The sequence below is a fragment of the Acartia tonsa genome, chromosome 10 (assembly GCF_053477335.1).
Source record: "Acartia tonsa isolate MP-2025a chromosome 10, ASM5347733v1, whole genome shotgun sequence".
Classification (NCBI taxonomy): Eukaryota; Metazoa; Arthropoda; class Copepoda; order Calanoida; family Acartiidae; genus Acartia; species Acartia tonsa.
This window is the reverse complement of record NC_137269.1, coordinates 19,054,902-19,069,409: the sequence shown is the minus strand read 5'-3', so window position 1 is coordinate 19,069,409 and position 14,508 is coordinate 19,054,902. Positions and strand designations below refer to the sequence as shown.

Sequence of the window (14,508 nt, the reverse complement as noted above, 5' to 3'; positions counted from 1 at the left end):
TTACTTTAAAATAAAGCGATGACACGGCTTTAGATTTATAATTTACCGCCAGAATGAACCAATAACGTGCCTCCTTTTCAAAATACTGAAGCATTATTGGCTGGTTTTTGACAAGAAGACAATTAAATTATTATTGAATCAATTTAGCGTAATTTATAAATTCAGAAATAAAAAATTTGTCATCTAATGTAACATTTAAGGAAAACTACCTATTAACTTATATTTTATTTTATTTAGAGGCAAAAAATATTATCAAGAAACATTTTTTTCTTAAAATATCTAAACATATGCATATTATTTATTTTTAACTTTTTATATCAAAATTAAAATCAAATTATTTGGAAAATCATTATAAAAAAGCCGCAAAGCGTTCATTATCTATTTACGATTTTAGAGTAAAACACTAAGGGTGGAAGGGGTTAAATAACTGTATTTACCTATCACAATGACCTAGTGCCGACTCTCAATTGGTTTTTGAAAATCAACCATGTGTGTCGGGAATATTAACACAGCCAAGTAGCATTAAACAATTTGCTAGCAAACGAAAAAGGTCATTGAAAAAGGGGGGAGGTAGTTATCTGTACACGTACTCTTTGAAAATGGATATATACAAGTAAAACACTGTCTTATTAATACATTTTAACTTGTAAAAATATGCTGACAGGGTTATCCGACGAATTGCATGATTCAAATAAAAGTCCACATGACTATTTTTAGCTATTTTTCTTACTTCAAAACTAAAACTTGTATGTTTCTACATTTGTCCGCTGTGTGTAGGGTATAATTTAGTGCAAAATTTAGCCTAAACTTCCACAGAAAGGGTGGTACACCAGACAAAAAAGGGGTTTCGCAAAATTTAGGGAGGGGGGGGGGGGAAATGGATTGTCTTGCAAAAATGAAATATATTTTTTAGCAAAATAGTATACTTTAACATCGGAGATTTTAAAAAAAGTAACAATTTAGTTATTCTTATTTATTCTGTTGTCTTTGAATTTTTAAAACCTCAAAATTGATTATGGCAGCTATTTTAAAGATTTAAGAATATCATGAAACTTTTTTTATGCTATAATGAAACTACGTTAAAGCTAGTATTAAATTCTATTTTTATTTAGCTTCGCTGTTGTATCTAAAAGAGGTATTTACAAGCAAAATAATGGAAAACACATTTATGGGAACAATTTTTTTCTTTCGTTGTATTGAAATAACACCTTTATAAGGCCCTTGCACAGTTCGACATGTTTCCAAATCTTTCAACCAACAATTTAGGATTCAAAATTCAAATTTTCATCATAATTTCACGTCTGTGTGTTTGATTGTGTCTAAGTGTGTGTGTGTGTGTGTGTGTGTGTGTGTGTGTGTGTGTGAGTGAGTATGTGTGTGTGTGTGTGTGTGTGTGTAAGTGTTGGGAGTAAGTCAGAAAGATATCATTTTAGTAGAATTGTATCATATTGAGGAACACTAGATTTTTTTAATCGGGGATCTAAAGGGATAAGACAATGGCTGATAAATTAATGTACATCCTCAATGATGATACACAAAATTATTCCTTGTGTAGTTTTAAATTAGTGGTTGAAACGTATGAACACTTAACTTAATGAAGTAACCAATCAAATTTCACCAACAACGTCTGAAAAAATTATAATTAACCTTACGAATAAGAAAACATTATTAGATAACTTTGGGGACTAGTGTAATAAACCACCCCATTATCCCCTATCTCTCTCTGTTTTTAAGCAGTATCTATAAATACCCTATCAAAACTGGCAGTTTTAAGTCAACTTGGAAAATGAAAGGTTTTGTAAAATATAATAGTTTTCCATGCAGTTTTGATAGGGGTCTTTTTGAACACTCTAACACCTTTATCAAAAAAATAACCCAATATGCTAGAGTTAAAGTATTATATGGTTACGATATTTGTACCTGAATTCTAACAACCTGAAGAGTCCATCACTTCAGTATACAAAGCAGAATTACGACCAAACCTTGAACCTGCTTATCCCTGCATCCCTGTTCATGCTACAATAGGATATACATAAAACAAATAATGATGATATATCAAGCATAGGTATTGTTTCAATAGTTTCAATAAAATCAAAAGCCTTGTTTATTAAATAACAAAAGTAGTTACAAAAAAAATTCTTGATAAAAGTCAATCAATCAAAGGTTATTTTTATGAAAATGATTGGTCTAGACCAACATCACCAGATGTATTAGAATAAATAGCTCACACCGTTTCATCCCAACTCCGAGAATAAAGCGACATCCAGACAAAATTCTACTATTACTGGTAGGGTCATTATTTGATTGATTGTGGTATTGAAGCATAGATTGGCTTACTACTTCGCTGGGACAGGTGGCTGTAGCTAAGGTGGCTTATGCAGCTTAAGCTTGCAACTGTAGCGGGACAGACTAACTTATAGAGTAGCATGCTCCCACTAATTATAATGTTCTTGTATATAATTTGCTTAAATGAATTATTCTTTTTTAATGTAACCTTTTTATGTATTTGCCAATCCTTCCCCAAAAACATATAAAGGGTAGGAATCATTGTTATCCTGATCAACCCGTCCTAATTCTGTAAATATTTAAATCAATATTATTTTGTTTGTGTAGTCACTGTATAGAGACTTTGTGTTATTGTAGGGATTAAAGTGAAACTTCTTTACAATTAGAACTTAGTGAAATCAGTCCGTTGTGTCCGCAGCTCACGTTCTGTACGCTACACAACTGCGACTGTAAAGACTTAATTAAATCTTTTAGGGATAAACACCTTTTATTGAAGGTTAGTTAAAAACAAATTTACATACTAAGGTGGTTTGCCTCCAAGAATGAGGAATGGATGGATAGCCTTCAAAAAAAGGAAATAAAAAAAAATATTAAATTTTTAAAATGTAAGTGGAGGAAGAATAAAATCCTGGGATTGTTATTTCCTCACAAATCTAGAAGAAAGTGTAAATCTCCAAGGAGACCAAGTGGAGGCTTCCCAGAAAAAAATCCACATAATAATCATTGATAAAAATACAGATAAACAACATTGCATTTTGTATTGTAAGATGTATAATTTCAAATTTTAGTTTGCTCTTAGAAAGTGAAAGAAAATGTACTACTAATCAACAATTGCAACAAGAGAAATAACTATCATCCGACCGGGTTCCGATGAAAACAGCATTGTTACAAATTGTCCATCTAACCCATTGATTTTTGGCGGCGGTGGTTGTTGGGGAAACAAAAAAGAGAAGTGGGTAATTTTGGTGTTTCGAAAAAGGTTTCCTAATATTAAAGTAACAGGATCTCTATCTGTGTGTACTAGAATATCTCTCTAACCGCTGCAGCCGATATGGTTCTCCTTCTACGATGTAGCCATCGATCCTTTTTTCAAATTTAAAAAAACAAAACAATTCAAACCCTTCATGTGTCCCTAGAGGCCTCTAGGGGCACAGCCGTTAGTTTTAAATAAAGAGAATATTTTTTCCACAAAAAGCTATGATTTATATGTATATGATTAAAGGTCCCATAAGGTGAATTAAAGCCTATTTTGGTATAGGTTATGTTAAGCTAGGTCCAGGCGAGCTTCCCGAAAGGTGATAAAAACTTGATTTAAGAAGTTATAAAATATAAGAAGGGCAAGTAAAAAAAAGCATTAAAAGCATAACAATGTCTTCTTAACAAATTTTTCCAAACAAACACCTAAAATGACATATAGTGACAGACAAACAGTCTGATATCCTACCAGTTTTACAAATGCTTATGTATGAATATTTCTATTTTGTATTGAAACTAAATTTTCTTGAGAACCCTAATCATATATATTTTAGTATCTCTGACTATATTTGGATCTAAAATTTCATAGCTAACTTCACTCAAAAACAAGACATGGAGAATAACTCATAAGAAATATCTAAGAAAAGGTTTTTTTAATTGACGTCTGAAAATAACATACGTATTTTAACAATTTGAATTAAATATGTAAAATTCATATTTAGTTTGTGAGTTAACCTCTAACTAAAAAGTATTCGCCCCTGGAGATTATCGGCAAATCCATTAATTAAATTAAAAAAATGAATCAAGCTAAAATCAGCCTTCAAAATTTACAGGAAACCAATAGAAGCGATTCGGATTATATGTATACTAGCGGCTTCGCCCGTAGCCTCTAGGGGCTTTGCCCCAAGAGGTAATTAAAAAAAATTAAGTACCCCCACTAAGGTAACCCCAATACTTTCTGTTAAAAAAAAAAAATTAAGTACCCTCACTAAGGTGCCCCCACTACTTTCTATTAAAAAAAAATGGGGGGGAATTTTTTTGTTTTTTGGGGGGTTTGGGGTGTCCCACCCCCCAAGAAAATAGCCTAAAACCACCACAGGACCAGTAAGTATATACCCTGAAGAGTAGAATCCAATCGGTTCAGTGGTTACCATGATCTTAAGAGACTGTTTCGGAACGCAATGCCTAGCCGTTCTCGAAATCTTATCTCGAAGCCTCCCGAATGATCAACATAGTGAAGTTTACGAATGTGTATTTATTACCATGAAAACAGTAAGTCTAAAACAAAAATATAAGAATTAATTACATAAAATTAATTGTTATTATTTTTTAGCATCAAGGTTGCGTGATTTTAATTTAATAAAAAATATGAATTTTCTAAAAAACTTAAAATTGGCACGAATCATATTAAATCGCATCAGAAATTGATAATTTTAGAATAAAATAATCAATATTATAAAAGTAAATATTCGTATATCAAAACTTAGCAGTTAAATGGTCTATTTGTTGAAAAATTAATGATTTAAATTTCTTCATAAAATTGTACCATTCTACGCTTATTTTCAAGAATTAAAAGATAAATTCTTACCACATATGATGTCAAACTAAGCAGGAAGGCTTATTTGAGATCTTCCACATATCAGAGCGCATGTATATTCAAGCAATACATTATTTTCATTCACGTAGCTCCTCACATGGGAATTATCAAAGGAAAAGTGCGCGTCTCTTTTGTTTGTTTACAAGCCACGCGCGGAGATAGTTAGGAATGCCACGTAACACACTCATTCTCTGGGGAATTCTGGTGTAAGGAAAAAGGGATTAATGGGTTCGAACTTGCCGGGGAATACAAGAAATACATACCGACACAGAGACAGACAGACGGACAGACATCAAGCTACTTTGTATTATAGATTGTATACTAGTGGATGCGGACCTTGCATCTAGGGGGCTTTGTATTCAAGGGGGTAGATATGGGACAGAAAAATAGCCTAAAAACCAAACCATGGATTGAATCTAAAAATCTACGCAAAGTTTTTCTTTATAATGTTTTTCTATGTCCCCTATAGCAATGGCCATTTTTAGGCATTTTAAAATATACATCATTAGATATTTTATTATTTTCATTTCATGTCTGATTTTATCTTGTATTGCAAAAAGTTCCATACCGTAGGTTTCATCTGTCCCAAATAAAGAGAAAAAGTTTGAACATCTTGCACAAATAAATGAGTTTCAAAATCTTTCACCATTTGCAATTTCCATCTTTTATCAAAAATTTTCTTTTTGTAACAAATCAAATTGAATTCTAAATTTCATCTTGCAGTAAAATCCAATGAAGTAACAGGATGTCTGTTTCTCTGTCTGTTTGTACCGAAGGATCTCGTACAAAATAAAAGAAAAACATATTTATTTCTTAGCTGCTATTTCATACAGAAGTCTGAATATTTTTGTGGATTAAAATGAGCATCTATCTTAATTATACTGCTAAAAAGCTCCTGTATCTTTTGATGATACGATACAGTTTCTACTTTTAACGTTCCAGTTTGGTCTGTTTAAAGGTATAAAAATCGTTTCATATGCTTTGTTCTTAGAAATTTGTTTCTCCGTTTGACTTAAGCTTTTAAAATAGGCATTAATCATACATTCTGTTTTAAGTAAAATTTCAAGACTTAAAATTTATTTTAAAAATAAAAATTTCATGTTACAAGTATTTCAACCCCAAAATGTAGTTAAATTTAATTTTATGTACATTTTAAAAGGAAAGAAGATTTTACTACTGAGCTTCATTAAATAAAGTTTTCCCAAATTTACTGTTTACTGTAAAATTATAATATAGTTTTAAATAAGCAAAGCTACTCTATGACTCTTAGTATAAGTCCATCAGAGAGAGAGGGGGGAGGACATTGGGCTGTTTATTACACTAGTCCCCAAGGTCTTATAAAAACAATTTTTTATTCGTTGGCTCAACAACCTTGGGGACTTTATTTTGATTGATTGATTGAGTGTCCAAATGTTTCAACCACTAATTTTAATCTACAGAAGAGGTAATTTTGTTTATCATTAATGGGGATGTACATTAGGGTGGGTTCATATCAGAATTAGACAAAGCGGGGATATGCAACAGATAAAATTAACCTTAAAAACATTTCTGACCGAAAAAGAATTTTAAAAAATTGAGTTTTAGAACACGACCACTTAAAAATATAATTCATAACTTATTAGTATGCAAAGACGACATTCAAAAAAATTTTTGAATCAGAACTATGGCTTCATGGTGCTCCCTGGAAAGGCCTTGAGGAGCTGAATCAGGAACTTTTGTCCGTTTCAAAATATCTCGTTTCTAGCCTTAGAAATCACTAAAAAACCAAATTTTTTAAAGGTTTATTGAGAATTGTCCAATTTGTAGAGGTTTTTTAGATTTTCTCAGGCTAGGAACGAGATTTTTTGAAACGGACAAAAGTTCCTGACTCAGCTCCTCAAGGCATTTCCAGGGAGCACCATGAAGCCATAGTTCTGATTCAATAAATTTTTGACTCCCATTTACAAATAGCTATACAATTGAATGTCTGGTCGTCAGCGGTTTTAAGACTTAGGATAAATTTTAAATCATCCAGAGGTGTATTATATCTATATAAATTGAGTGCAGATCCCCGCTTTGGCCTCAGAAAAAAAATGTCCAAAATCGACCCACCCTAATGTACATCAATTTATCGGCAATTGTCTTATTCCTTTAGATCCATGCCAGAGTATTAACTCTAAAACTATGTAAGTCCATCGCAACACAACTAAGTTTAAATTTCTATGATAAAATCTTTTGAAATTTGTTTAAAGGTTGCACATGATAAGCTAACTTTAAAAAAATGCTTTAATTTATAATTGTATTTTCAAGGTACTGACTAAAAATTTCCCCCAAAAGATTTGATTGTAAATTTGAATGCTAGAAGCTTTTATTTTATTCGGTACAATAACTTCTAGTTGTAAATGCTAAGAAATTAAAGTCTTAAAGATCTTCTTTTAGTAAGTTTAGATTTTGTTTCGGTACTTTGGGCCGAATATCTCGGTACTTAGGCCTACGTGGCCGTCTACGAGATCTTAAGTGCATGAAGCACAATCATCCTCAATACTTCCAATGAATAAGGCACTGATGCAGTTACAAATAGTGTATTTACACCATGAAACGGTGGGATCTAAAAAGATAATAACAAAATTAATACAAAATATTAAAAATGTTTCAACGAATAAGAAAACGTGCATATTTTTTAATAGAAACTGATAAATTTCAAACAGAATCATTTTAAAATATATAAAATTATTCGTAGGTAAAAATAAGTCAATGATTTGGTCTATTTTAATGAAAAAATAAAGAAATCAATTTGCTATATCTTAAACCAAATAAAATCACTCTATTCTTCAAAATTCAAAGGTTAAAAAGAAAGAATACTCACCAGTCTTAATTCATATCAAGCCAGGAAGTATATAGAGGTAAAAAAACACACAGCTAACCACTCATTCTATGCAGAACAGGATTTTTCGTCACATAACATGTGCCGTGCTGAGGGCATCAAACAATACAAAGGAAGAAAGCGCGTGGGGGCGCATACATATGGCTATGCCGCGCTTCATTGCTTAGATAATATGATTTCAAACTACAAAAGTCGTCTTCTGCTCATATTTCTAGTAAGGTTTAGGTGGGGTTCGATCCCGCAAGGAACACACTATATAAGTACCAAGACAGATTTTATTTAACTTTATAATTGTTTGTCCTATCAAATGGGGGGAGTGGGTGATTTAGTAAGCTACTCTATAATTCGGGCACAAAAGAATGGGGTAAGGGGGGGGGGGGGAGGTCGAACCTCCAATAATCTTATGTTTCAAAGAGAGAAAGTAAAAAATATTTTTTTTATGTGGGGGGGGGGGGGTGCTATTTCTCCTGGATTGGTTGAGGTATCCTCTTTGAGAAGCTTCATGGTAAAGAAGACCCATAACAGAAAGATTAATATAATATTCACGTTATTCTATACTCCCCACTTCTTGAGGTGGTAGGGCGGGAATTGGAATTAATTTCGTTGTTGGTATAAGCTAGTCATTTTGTCCAAGATTATTGGTTGGTACACAGTCAAAGTAATTTCTTTCTGAAAAAATTAACGGTTAAACAAAGTTACTTAAATTGAAGTATGTGATGAAATCACAATCCTTTCCCCACCCTATAGTTTTTGATAAATTTCCACATTCGAAACTTTTATTGAAACAAAAAAATTTCAATGTTTGAACGGATCAGATTAACAATGAAAACAATACTTATGCAATCATTATGATTTAATAAACATCCATAAAAGAGAAGCTCTGAAAAAGTAGAACAGTCGAACACATTTCACTTGTAGAGTGTCAGAACTGAATAAGCAGAATGTAAGTGTATAAAGTCTAATCAAAATTGTAAGTAAATTTGTTGTAAAACTGAATAAATACAGGATACTGTTTGATGTCAAACTTACTTTATTAGGACTCGATTAAAGAGATAATTCTTACCTTTTTATAATAGAAATTAGCATTCCAAAAAACAGATAAATCGGATAAATTATAACAAATTGTTTTCAAAAAGGTCTAATTTCATAACTAACTTGCTAACAATATAAAACTCCTACCTTAAACTTTTTTCGGACTCACTTCACAACTTAGACAAAAACTTCAGCACAACACTTCCACAACAACAACCACTTCCGAAGATTAGAATTGACACTTCGGACCAAGAAGGCTCAGTCCTAGTCTGCTCTCCAAAAAAAAACCAAAATCACCACACTCCTAAATATAAACAAAATAGAACCTTTACAAATAAAATAAACCATCTTCTAAACTGTAACTCCTGTAAAAATCAAAATAATTAAACCATCTCAGCTTTACTGCAACAAATATAAAGTATAAATAAAATGACCTGGCCGCTAGACCACAGAGCGCAGACTGAGAAAGAAAAATACTTGCTTACAACCCAGCTAAACTGGTTTTAGCTGCATTAATATGAAATTTCAATTTCGTGGTTGCCGCTTCGCTCTCCACGAAATTAGCAAAATCGACATATTTTAAGAATTACTACGCTTTTACGCAAAGTTTGAAATAGATATGACAATTCGAACGTACCTAAATAAACGTTACGGACGGATGGCCGTAATTATAGAATTATAGAAAGATAAAAAAGCATCGCTTTTAAAAAGCTTTAATAAGTTGCTATTCATGATGTAATATAATTCGAAGTATGGGAGATCCTAATCGAGTTTCGAGGAACAGATTAGTTATGAGGCGGTCAGTTTTCGTCACAATCGACCGAATGATAATATAACTTTTTCGTCGGGAAAAATAAATAAAGATTAGGGTACAAATTCTGCATATATTGAACACAGGTCTGGTCGACCGTAGATTGATAGAAAGCAACCCGGTACGGGTCATATGTGTTAGTATATGCAGTTGAGAGTGCGGTAATAATGTACCGGCCTGGCCTTCTTTAGGAAAAGAGGCAGGCGGTACGGCCAACGGGTCAGAGAGTCTCTGATTTGTGTGTTATGGCAGGGGCCATATACGTATAGTTGAATAGTTCCTAAAGTCGCCGGTAGGAGGCACTAGTTTACCCTTGCGCACAGAAGGCATGGGTTTTATTTAAGAATGTATAGTTTGGCAAGCCAGAAGGGCCGGGTCAATAGCTATAACACAAAGCTCAGGCATTGCACGTAAAGGGAGCACCTTTGGACGTGAGGCCGGCAGGATAGGCAAGTAGTCCATGTAATGGTACGGTACGGTACATTACAGTGGGTTACTTGCGCCGCGTGGTCTAAGGACTTTAGACACAATGGCGGGAACACACACCGAGACACACACACGCAAGTTAGCTAGGCGTCGGTGAAAAATTTAAGTCTCTCTCTTCAATTTGAATTTAACCACCAAGCAGTGAACATCTCTAAAAAATTAATGCGTTTAAATTTAATAGTATAGTTAGCTAAAGAATGCTTTTAATACAGTGATTGTATTATAAAATAATAGTCGTAAAAATTTGATAATTTATGTATAAAATGCTAGTGAAATTTATTTTAAAATAAGTTAAAGAATTTATAAATGAAAAAAGTCGTTTTTTGTTTTGGGTATGGTTTAATAAGAATAAGAATTTCTGTTTAGGGCATAGTTATTCCAAATACTTAAACAAAAAAGACAAGGACATATACTTTGAACGTCAACACACATTCTCGCTTTTCAAGGAAGCAAACATTTCTTTTAAACTTTTGATAAAAGTCTATTTTCGAAATCTTTGACAAACACGAATTTTAACACCAAAGCTCGATAAAATGGATAAGAAAATTTGCCATTTTCGAAGGACAGAAGTTAAGATATTCGACCCTTCAGGTTTTCTAAAATATTATGCCATACCCAAAACTTCATTTTTTATTGAGGGACGAATGTTTTATCCGAATTCTTTCGATTGTGGCGAGAACTTACTGTCGAAATTACGAATCGGTGACAAAGGGACTCGATCCAAGGTTCTCAACATCTTCGAATTATAGGGAGACTTGATGTTAAGTTTATGACATAACATTTATGTGGAGTCATAAATTGCTATTCATGATGTAATATAATTCGAAGTATGGGAGATCCTAATCGAGTTTCGAGGAACAGATTAGTTATGAGGCGGTCAGTTTTCGTCACAATCGACCGAATGATAATATAACTTTTTCGTCGGGAAAAATAAATAAAGATTAGGGTACAAATTCTGCATATATTGAACACAGGTCTGGTCGACCGTAGATTGATAGAAAGCAACCCGGTACGGGTCATATGTGTTAGTATATGCAGTTGAGAGTGCGGTAATAATGTACCGGCCTGGCCTTCTTTAGGAAAAGAGGCAGGCGGTACGGCCAACGGGTCAGAGAGTCTCTGATTTGTGTGTTATGGCAGGGGCCATATACGTATAGTTGAATAGTTCCTAAAGTCGCCGGTAGGAGGCACTAGTTTACCCTTGCGCACAGAAGGCATGGGTTTTATTTAAGAATGTATAGTTTGGCAAGCCAGAAGGGCCGGGTCAATAGCTATAACACAAAGCTCAGGCATTGCACGTAAAGGGAGCACCTTTGGACGTGAGGCCGGCAGGATAGGCAAGTAGTCCATGTAATGGTACGGTACGGTACATTACAGTGGGTTACTTGCGCCGCGTGGTCTAAGGACTTTAGACACAATGGCGGGAACACACACCGAGACACACACACGCAAGTTAGCTAGGCGTCGGTGAAAAATTTAAGTCTCTCTCTTCAATTTGAATTTAACCACCAAGCAGTGAACATCTCTAAAAAATTAATGCGTTTAAATTTAATAGTATAGTTAGCTAAAGAATGCTTTTAATACAGTGATTGTATTATAAAATAATAGTCGTAAAAATTTGATAATTTATGTATAAAATGCTAGTGAAATTTATTTTAAAATAAGTTAAAGAATTCATAAATGAAAAAAGTTTCCCTCCCTCCCACCCTTCAATATTGTATTTTTTCATTTCATATCACAAAATTTTCTAATTTTCTATTGCTTTTGCGTTTTTTGATTTAAATTTTTTACCCAGAAATACATTTTTTCACTTTTTCCTTCTTAATTTCCTTTTCTACCTCAGTTTTTCATTTTATTTTAACAAAATCATAGTATTTAAAACAAATTTTGCTTTTGTCAACATCTTTACAAAATTTTTTGCATTTTTTATTCTTATAATCTTTTTTACAAAGATATTTTTATTCTAATTCTTTTTTAATTTTTTCTCCACAGTTTTTATTAATTGTTTTATTTTATTTTCAGATTTTTTCACTAGTTGACTGCGGTTGTTTCGTTTTTTCCATCGGATAATTAGTCCGGTTTTTTATTAAAAAATGGCTGAGCCACATGACGAGGGTGATATCCCAGAGCTAGGCGACCTCGCTAATGACTTGCCCCAGGCGTATGACGGATTTGAACCTATATCACCAGGTACAAACATATCCATAGTTTTTTGAAAAAAAGGGGAATTCTTATTTAGTAAAGAGTGTTTGAAGGGTATATCGTCGTTTTAGCATTACACATTTCGACGTCGACGCATTTTATTCCAGTGTAAACAGAGTATCTTAGTTTAGCTAGGAACGACGATCGTTAATTTTCCGCCGCTCTCCATATGAATGATCAGTTTCTGATAAAAAATTTTTCAAATGCTAAACTAAAAAATCCTTTTAACTTTTTTCTAATCATCCGCATAGTAATCGGAGTATTTGGTTTAGATTAGGATCGACGATCGTTAATTATTCGCTGCTTTTCATATGAATGATAATTTTTAATAAAAATATTTTTCAAACGCTTTACAAAAAACATTTGAATCTTTGTAATTACTCGCCACAAGCAAACCAACGTCTAAAGATTCATTATTTGTTATTCATAACACAATTATTTTCGATTTCCATTGTTTAATTGTTTGTCACAACGCAAAGAGACTGGCTATATCAAAAATTTCTTATTTTTTCAGCCCCTTCAGTCGAGGAAGGAGTTCATGGAGCCAGCGACCAATCTAACAACAGTGAGGACGATTTCAATGATGAATTAGATATATCTCATTTTGAAGAAGTACCACAGGACAATTTCCCGGCAGGACCAGCAATCCCAGACGGTGTAAACGGCAACATGAGTCTAGGTCCCCAAGGGGCATCCACCCCCCTCCATCCAGCTCATCAAGGCCATGCAGGGTATCATGTTCCTCCTCCCCCTGGTTTCCACCATCCCACAGCAGGGCACAGTTACGCCATGCCGCCACAAGCCAACCAGCATGCGCAATTACCGCCGGTTCCTCAGCCACAGATTTTGCCCACAGACAACAATCAGGCGAATTTAGGCTCTATCCGCCATAGACGTAAATCAGCTGAGTCGGCACGACTAGCGGCACAACCTTTTGTCGCACCTCGCAGTAGGACACTCGAAAGATCTTCTGCAGCAAAGTCAGCGCCAGCGAACGGGGCCTCTGATTCAGTACCTAAGCACGTCCTGATGGACATTATCCGAGCCATGTCCACAAACAATCAGGCGGCCAACGACGGTCGCAATCCAGTCCAAGCTCAGCAGAATCCTCAACCATCTACTAGTTCAGCTCCGGTGTACCATCAACCTACACATGTTAATCCTGCAATCAACGCTATGCAGTCGCAACCATTTCCGTTGCCAGAGGGTTGGTCCAGAGTCGGCTTACCTGCCAGGCGGTTGGTAGATGGGGTCCCTGCGCGCGCAAAAACACCATCGTTCGTTCTCCAACATTATTCGACGGTCCAACAAAAGAGGTTGGCTGCCATTACGTCGATTAATGCTTCGATGGTCAGGGACTCCAACTACCTCCGGCTGATGCAGAAAGTCGGCCTGGACCTACAGACTGTCACCCACAACATAGAGGTTGGTTAGAGTTTTATTTTTTAACCTCATAATTTATTCCACATAAAATCCGTTGTTAAAGCATATAGGAGTTTTTAATTTATCCTAGAAAGCTCAGTATTAAAGTGTTTTCACATCCAACCCAATAATGTTTGAATATTCAGCTTTTTCATGTATTATCGAATCAACCTAAGATATTCAGAATTCAGTCAGTCCATAAATTTCATGGAATGTGCAGTTGTCACGCGATTATCTATCAATATTATCTTACCTTTTGTTTTACCCAACCATTTTTCTGACGTCGCAATTTACATAGTATTTTATTTCAGGACGTAGTCAGAGAAATGTTCTTTCAAGCTCTCCCGACACAGGTGCACGCGGATATGCACAGGATGATGAATACCCTGCTATTGACTTTGGAGGCGCTCTCTTTCATGTCCCTCTACACGTCTCTCACATTCACGAACAGCCCTTCAGTCGTCACCAAGTAAGTGTAATTATTTATTAGATAATTTCACATGGGTCAATAAAGTTTCAAACACCATTATTTCATATAGAACATTTTTTATGATTGCGAGTTTTTTGCACAATTCATTTTATGACAGATTTACTGTTTTATTGCAACAGAACGTTTATTGATTTCTCAGCGGGAAATGTAAGCAATTAATTTACAACCCACATGCAAATTTTTTCATATTTAAATGAAAACCCGATTAACCCAGGGAAATTTCAAGATAAATATTTTGTTCATTCACATATTATTGTTTATATCGATTTAAGGCTTACCCGATTAAAGCATAAAAAGAATTTTTTAGCCAATCAGATATTATCATAAAATCGGTGATCAGATTT

General features: G+C 34.2%; 1 protein-coding gene and 1 long non-coding RNA gene across 2 annotated transcripts; one reads left to right on the top strand and one right to left on the bottom strand.

Moving 5' to 3' along the window:
• Window positions 1–7,403: 7,403 nt before the first annotated feature.
• On the bottom strand, window positions 7,404–7,824 carry LOC145330608 (uncharacterized). Its single transcript, XR_013883517.1, has 2 exons — window positions 7,704–7,824; window positions 7,404–7,445 (listed from the first exon to the last, which is right to left on the bottom strand). It is a non-coding gene; the product is annotated as an uncharacterized LOC145330608 (long non-coding RNA).
• Window positions 7,825–12,013: 4,189 nt separating this feature from the next.
• LOC145329601 (uncharacterized) lies at window positions 12,014–14,190 on the top strand. The gene is made up of 3 exons (XM_080173893.1): window positions 12,014–12,240; window positions 12,767–13,677; window positions 13,986–14,190. The coding sequence occupies exons 1-3, from the start codon at window positions 12,144–12,146 to the stop codon at window positions 14,145–14,147; spliced, it is 1,170 nt and encodes a 389-aa protein (XP_080030019.1). The 5' UTR covers window positions 12,014–12,143; the 3' UTR covers window positions 14,148–14,190.
• Window positions 14,191–14,508: the final 318 nt, after the last annotated feature.